We start from the raw sequence: 7,859 nt of genomic DNA, 5'->3' as shown, positions 1-7,859 counted from the left end.
GTTTTGGTTTACTCAAACTGCTTGTTACTCACGGTTTAAGATATGGATTTGTAGTTCACCCTTGTGCCTGCATATGTGGACATTATTCTCTGTCTTCTGTAATCACTGTTGATGTTACTATTATAGTGTATTTGCTATGAAAACTAATAAAAATTACAATTATAAAAAACAAACAAATGTATCAATGTGCAATAAACAACAGATCCTGATGAAGAGATGTTCAGCTGCAAAACACGTTGATATCAAACGCAAAAATCAAGTGACCTCATTTTGGAATCCAATTTGATACTTTTTTTATGTTGCTTTTTTTTTTTTTTAAATGAGTAATAAAATGTGGTTTTAACTTTATATTTGATTCCTACTGTGTGCTACATTTCCAACTGGGTACCCATACAAGTGACTGTTCTACTGATAGATTTTTTTTATCTACTTTGTGAACACATTATGGCAAAGGAATCCAAAACAAAATATTGATTAAAATGTAATTTTATTGAGTATCATAAAAGGATTGGATGGTATTTAGTTGGCCGCAAGAGTCTGGTCCACCCAGGATCTGAGGGCGGTGACGCGGGCGTAGACTCCGGGAGAAGATGTAGAGCAGGAGGAGCTGCCCCAGGACACAATACCGGCCAGGGTCCAGGCTCCGTTCCTCTGGCACACAAGAGGTCCACCAGAGTCACCCTGAAGAAGAAAAGAAGAGACGTCATCAGAGAACTCCTCACACAACGAACATTGTTTCACTTTAAATAAGTTCTGTTGGTCTGAGCTGTGCGCCCCCTACAGTATATGTCCACCCATGAAGAATATTCATCAGCTATGCCTCAGAATTAATGATTAAACCAGCCACCAGTGACTACTAGGACTGGGATCATATATTGCAGCAGAAAAAAAGGGTGATGCTTCAAGCTGGAGACCTCAAAAGTTCAAAGGATGTACTTATCTACATGAAGAGTAACAGAAATATATCCTGATTTTTATTTTTTTATTTTTTTGCATTTTAGAACTTTTTAAATTTGTTATAACACTACATTTTTCTAGAGCAAGAAGTTCCTAAATTGAGCTTTTCTGTGCCGGGAGAGTCTCTGGATCCTGAATTCTATATATACATATGGCACCGATCTATGCCCCACCCTACAGAGCTAAGCCCCACCCCCCACCATTCAATAGTCCTATGCTGGGTCCTTATAAGAAAGTAATTTCTCTAGATCAGGGGTAGGGAACCTCGGCTCTCCAGCTGTTTTGAAACTACAAATCCCATCATGCCTCTGCCTCTAGGAGTCATGTGATTTTTAGGGTCTTGCAATGTCTCATGGGAGTTGTAGTTTCAAAACAGCTGGAGAGCCAAGGTTCCCTACCCCTGCTCTAGATGTAAACATAAAACATAAAAGGACAAAACCTATTATACATTCTTATTAGCATCTCTGGCAGGTTTCCTTTAGCAATAATGTATACTGGTTTGTAGAAACGCCAGTCTGATCCTTCGAGGAGCCGAACCACATGGGCTTGGGCTACCTTGGCCATGGATTCTGGTTCCCTAGCCAAGCAACGGTAGCTAGTAGGAAAAGTCATCGTACCATGCAGGAGGAGACACCGGAGGCACCGGCGCAGATCATGGTGTCCCTGATGTTGGATCCCCAGTAGGTCTGGCAGCTGGCGGTGGTCAGGAGAGGGAGAGATGCCTGCTGAAGCCTGGATGGGGTGACTTGAACTGAAAGGCAGAAAAGGGAGAATGGAAAAAATATGAAAAATGTGCAACAACATTATCATCACAGAGGTTCTATGTGGCGCTTTGAGTCCCCAACAACTTCCCAACAAAATCCCATCTAACGTCTATGATGCCTTATACCTTCATTGCACGCTAGAGGAGCACAGTATGATGGTTATTGGACTTATTTCTATATAAAAAGGGCAAAACGTGTGAAGTCTACAACAAACAAGCAAGCCATCACATAATAGACATTCCACATCATGTAAAATGTCCTAAAAATGTGGCGAAAAAACAAAAGCCTGAAATTAAGGTTATTAAACAGTGATCACATGACCACAAAGCTTCCTTCCCAGAGTCCTTCTGCTGGGTGGGTTGGGATTGCAGCTGAAAGATCCACCCATTGACCTGAATAGGCTGTAATTGGCTACTGACTACTGAACTACAGGTACACAGTGCCATGTTTAACATGGTCGGTACGGAACAGGAAGCCCTTGAATCAGTAGAAGATTGGCACGATCACCAGGTATTTACAGTGCATGAATGGCTTCTGTATAAAAATAAATAAAAATGTCTACTAAAGGAAACAAATAGTGTAGTTATTTAACTTTACATACACTTTAATATCTCATCTTTACGTTTTTGGGGCAATTTTGGGTTCAGTGTACAAAATATTTTCATCTCAAATGCATTATGTTTTTTTTTGGCAGAATATCTAATTCCCTTACTGGCAGCATTGGTGTATCCCCATCCGGTGGTGACACATCTTTCTCCTCCATTGAAGACATCGACGGTGGCAGCAAGACACACGGGGGAAATGCGGCTGGTGTAGGTGGCGGGAGTGGCCAACTTGATCAGGGTGATGTCATTGATGATGGACTGGGAATTGTAATTGGGGTGTCTGAAGGCCTGAGAAAAGTTATGTTAGAATGAAATTCCTGGAAATGTAGGTGAATCCAACCAGTCTTCATACAAAGAACCTGTAGCTTTTCAATTGTATCCAATAGAGTAGATGATTGACTGTCTAACTTTATGGAAAAAGACAAACAGAGCCGTTACTGTCTATGGCTGATTATCTCTCTATATTGAAAAAAAACACTTACTCTGCCGACAGCAATTCTCTGGGTGGCCTCAGTCGATAGGGATCGGTCATATGCACCCAGGACCACGGTGTGGGCAGTTCTGGATGGAAGAGGAAAATGGTCATTAGTTGCCATAAGGCTGGTTTGATATTTCAGATGTCACCTCTGATATTTAATCTCGGAATTTTTCACAGACCAGAATGTTTCCCAACACTTTCTATATTTATAACTGAAAGTCAACAAGGATGTAGACATAGACTGCAGACACATTTATTGAAATGTCATAAATATCAAAAGTTGACATTGCCTATTTTTGGACAAAAGGGTCATCATTTTCTTAATTTCAAATCCCAGCTCCGGTACCTGTCTGGTTATCCTGTCCCATTACCCAAAAAGCCCAACTCCATAGAAGCCATGGTATATATGTGATGGACTGGCATTAATAAACAGTTGGATAAATGGTTCTATATTTAGGATGACTCTGGTCTATAAACCAAAGGTTCTGGATGGACAGTTGGATAAATGGCTGTAAATTTAAGATGTATCTGATCTATAAACCAGAGGCTCTGGATGAAGAGTTGGATAAACTGCTCTATATTTCGGATGTACTCGGTCTATAAACCAGAGGCTCTGGATGGACAGTTGGATAAATGACTCTATATTTAGAATGTATCAGGTCTATAAACCAGAAACTCTTGATGGGCAGTTGGATAACTGGCACTATATTTAGGATGTATCCAGTCTATAAGCCAGAGACGCTGGATGGACAGTTGAATAAATAGCTCTATATTTAGGATGCATCTGGTTTATAAACCATAGGCTTTGGATGGACCATTGGATAAATATCTCTATATTTAGGATGTATCTAATCTATAAAACTGATGTGCTGGTTGGACAGTTGGATAAATGGCTCTATATTTAGGTTGTATCTGGTATATAAACCAGAGGCTCTGGATGGACAGTTGGATAAATTGTTCTACATTTAGGATGTATCTGGTCTATAAACCAGAGGCTCTGGATGGACAGTTGGATAAATGGCTCTATATTTAGCTTGTATCTGGTATATAACCCAGAGGCTCTGGATGGACAGTTGGATAAATTGTTCTACATTTAGGATGTATCTGGTCTATAAACCAGAGGCTCTGGATGGACAAGTTACCAGTGAAGCATTGCAGTGAACGCTGACTTTGCAGTGGAATATTATCATATAAGACTCACGTGACTCCGCAGTGGGCAGCAGTGACAACCCAGAGATTGTTGATCAGAGAACCACCACAGAAGTGGGATCTAGAGCTGGTCTGTAGAGTAAGAAGAATTATCAGATCATTGCTTTATTTATAGATCAATTTACTCTTTCTATGAAACTTCTCTTTCCCATATACATTACATGAATGCTATTTTGGAATTGTGTTAGGCTTACAATAAAGAAACATAGTCAGGGTCTGGGCTGGCTATAGATTGTTCAAAAAAGTCTAGCTTAACTAATAGGATCCGTGAGAGGTTTTAAGCTTGTTGGGAAGCTTAGCTTCAGTTTTCCCTGTTTGTATGGCTTATTTCAGACTTGAAGACCACAACACAATGTAACAGAGCTGCACATTGAAGGTAAAGCACGAGCACCATAGTTGAGGGCACAAGTCAGATTCACCACCTTTTAAAAATTGCTGGACTGTTTTTTTAGCTAAAATGTGTCTGTGGGTAATTATGAGCTGCTATGGCATTCTTAGCCTTGATAGTACCCATCAGCAAGGCTTATTTTATTCCTGATTGCTGCAGTACATTTACACACCTACACATAGCAGGTAGAAGGGAGGAAACTTGCATAGATTATAACTCTGTGTTTGTATACAACATGCTGTGCCTGTGCAAAGATTCCTGCATGCAGCATTTTAAGTATATTTTAAAGGGTGCAGTAATGGGCTCCTACTTGGCCCACCTGCACCTGATAATTGCATTAAAACCCTTCAGTAAGGCCTGTTTTACACCTGAGTAGGGCAGTTCGTTTAATGTGCCTACACAAATAGGAACCTGATATGTATATGTATGTCTCTGCTCAGTGCTTGGATGTACTATGCCATGGGTGCTCAACCTGTGGCCCTCCAGCTGTTGCAGAACTACAAGTCCCATGAGGCATTGTAAGCTACTGACAGTTACAAACATGACTCCCAAAGGCAGAGGCATGATGGTAGTTTTGCAACAGCTGGAGGGCCACAGGTTGAACACCCATGTACTATGCTGTTTTATAGGGTGCAATAATGGGCTCCCACCAGGTCCACCATATCATTGCATTAAAAATCACACATTACAAACCCCTGTCCTTTTGTTTATGGTGCAGAAGTCTGAAGAAAGTCTAAAGTTCCCTGTAGCCAATGCACAATGTACCCCATCAGAGTGGTCCTTCAGCATCTTTGCCATTTCAGTATATGTAGGGAAAAGCCATTAGACCTGGGAGCACTAAAAAAATGCTGTAAAATGGACTGTTGTACCTGGGAAAGGCTCAGACTTTCTTCAGAGGGGTGATGACTGGCATGTAAAAATGTGAAAACGATTTACGTCACAATATGTCACTTTCTGAAATCTCTAGTTTCTCTGAAATATAGGGTGTTGGACAAGAGTAACAAGGAAGATGGACAAAGCTCTCTCAAGTTCCTCTATCACATTGTAATATAATGTTCAGGACCAGAATACGAAGGAAGAAATGTTTGGTTGTACCTGCAGAGACACCTGCCAGGGCCAAGATCCAGAGACGGCATTCTCACCATTCACAACCCTAGCATAGCCGGAAATAATGGGCTTGATTGCGGGAACACCGCAGCCTGGGGAAGACATAAATATTAACTGTTAGTACATTTATAATGACACAATGTCATATTCCAATATACAGTATTTATATTTATGTATGGATGATGTTATTAATTTGGATTTCAACTTTTTTTATTACTTTTAGCTCTATAACCCTACAAAAATCTCAGACATTTCATACCTTCTTTAGTTTCATATAAAGTAAAAATTAACGCCCCTTACAGTTTATTGTTTGCTTCCCATTTTCTGTTGGTTAGAATTCTCTATGCTTTTGGTTCTAGAGATTTAACAGGAAGTGACTAAGAGGATTTAAGAGGAAATCACTAAAAAGCGAGGGGAATTGCCCTATTAGAAAGTTGTCTTTGAAGAAGAGGTCCCCATTGAAAGGTTTACCCTCAACCCTTGTTCTGGTGACAACTGGTGGATTTCCCATCTCTATTTAAAAATCTCCATGGGCGACTCTTTAAAAGCTTTTACAGCTTCCCAGTTTAGAGTTGCAAGGTGGGGTCTGGTGTTAGAATTATTGCTCCGGCAATAAGGTTTGTGGCGATATCTCACATGTGTGGTGCGACACCATTTGCATCAAGCAAGATCACGAGATTGGTTTGATCAGATGTTTTCAAGAGCCAAGAGTGACTAAATACTTGAAGCTTCTGGTTTCTTAGACCAGTGGTCTCCAAACTGTGGCCTGGGGGCCAGATGCAGCCCTTTGCTTGCCTTTATCCGGCCCGTGGGGCACATTTCCTCCCTTTGATACAAGGCACTTTTCCTCCCACTGACACCAACAATGATGCACTATTTCTTCCACTGACATCAACACTGGGGCTTTGTTTCTCCAATGGAACACTATTCTTCCCAAGGACTCTAACGATGGGGCAGTATTCCTTCCCACAGACATCAATTATGAGGCACTATTCCTCCCACTGACACCAACCATACTGCGCTATTCCTCCCACTGACACCAACCATAGGGCGCTATACTTCCCACTGACGCCACCCATGGGACTCTATTCCGCCCACTGACATCAAAGAAGGGGCACTATCTCATGTCAAAGAAGGGACACTTTTCCTTCCACTGATACCAAAAATATGGCACGAGTCAATTCCATGATACCAATGATAGGGCACTATTCCTCCACTAATATCAATGGTGGGGAGATATTTCTCCTCCCACCATTGTTTGGGTATTTTCTACTCCCACTTACCACAGTCCAGCCCCCCTAAAGTCTGAAGGACAGTAAACTGGCCCTTTGTTTAGAAACTTTGGAGACCCCCATCTTAGAGCATACAGATGATCAGGGAAGTTCCGGACCTTGGTTATCTAAATAGTAAGCCATTGGATGGGAAACCCTGGGAAGGTGGCTGAAGGATGCATTGGGGAAGACCCCTTATTTTACCAAAAGAGTAGTTGATGGTTGACTGAGCTAGTGAGTCAGCCAACAGTAAGTGAATTTAAACGTGCTTGGGACAAATTTGATGTATACAAAAAGGGTACAAAAAATAAAAACAATAAAAAGGGACAGACTTGATGGACCTGGTCTTTTTGGACTGGTCATGTCACTTGGTATTTTCCTGCCATCACTACCCTAAAACACAAGACAAATATACAGGAGGAATGTCAGTACTCACCATAAGCTCCACTAAGGAGAGCTAGGCAGGAAAGGAACCACAGCATTGCCATTTTGCTAGGAATCAAGTTTGGGAAAGAATGGACAGGATTGTCTGGTTTATATACACCCAATCCACCAATCAGGTGAAAGCTTGTCTGAGATAAGGACAATTTTAGCTCGTTACATCCGGTCACCTTGATCAAACTATATACTATTTTTCCTTACTTTGGCCTTGAGATGTAAAGTAAAAGGTGTGTCAGAGGAGCCACCATTTGGCAAGGCTCCCACGGAATATTTACTTAATGCTATGTGAAATTATCCATTCAAGATATTGGTAGGTCATTTCCTATACATTACCAAAAAACAAACATTTCCTATTTCCTATTACAAAAAAAAAAACAAGTTTTAAAAGGGAATTACAAAATGTATATTTTACAAAAATATTAAGAACCTCTTTTCTAGAACCATGTTAGAATTTGCAGGGGGCTCGGTGGGATGTTTGCTGCGCAGTGCATTCTAAGCCCTGATTGGGCAAGTGAATAGCTGGTAGTTAAGAGTGGGGCCAGTAATCCGGCTGCCGCATCCCTAACATCGAACGAATAATCAGCTGTCAACGGGCTTCCCCGCTGACAACTGAATAAAAAAAAAAGCATTGCTGGCAAT

At 41.1% G+C, this 7,859-nt stretch overlaps 1 protein-coding gene across 1 annotated transcript; it reads right to left on the bottom strand.

The window, feature by feature from the left end:
* Window positions 1-470: 470 nt before the first annotated feature.
* LOC143975785 (chymotrypsinogen A-like) lies at window positions 471-7,361 on the bottom strand. The gene is made up of 7 exons (XM_077478314.1): window positions 7,216-7,361; window positions 5,497-5,600; window positions 4,006-4,085; window positions 2,809-2,887; window positions 2,434-2,614; window positions 1,575-1,708; window positions 471-681 (listed from the first exon to the last, which is right to left on the bottom strand). The coding sequence occupies exons 1-7, from the start codon at window positions 7,265-7,267 to the stop codon at window positions 520-522; spliced, it is 792 nt and encodes a 263-aa protein (XP_077334440.1). The 5' UTR covers window positions 7,268-7,361; the 3' UTR covers window positions 471-519.
* Window positions 7,362-7,859: the final 498 nt, after the last annotated feature.

This window comes from Lithobates pipiens, unplaced genomic scaffold (assembly GCF_037356315.1).
Source record: "Lithobates pipiens isolate NorthernLeopardFrog02 unplaced genomic scaffold, aLitPip1_a1.2 Scaffold_13, whole genome shotgun sequence".
Lineage (NCBI taxonomy): Eukaryota > Metazoa > Chordata > Amphibia > Anura > Ranidae > Lithobates > Lithobates pipiens.
The sequence above is the reverse complement of the archived record's forward strand: the minus strand, read 5'-3'. Positions and strand labels throughout refer to the sequence as shown.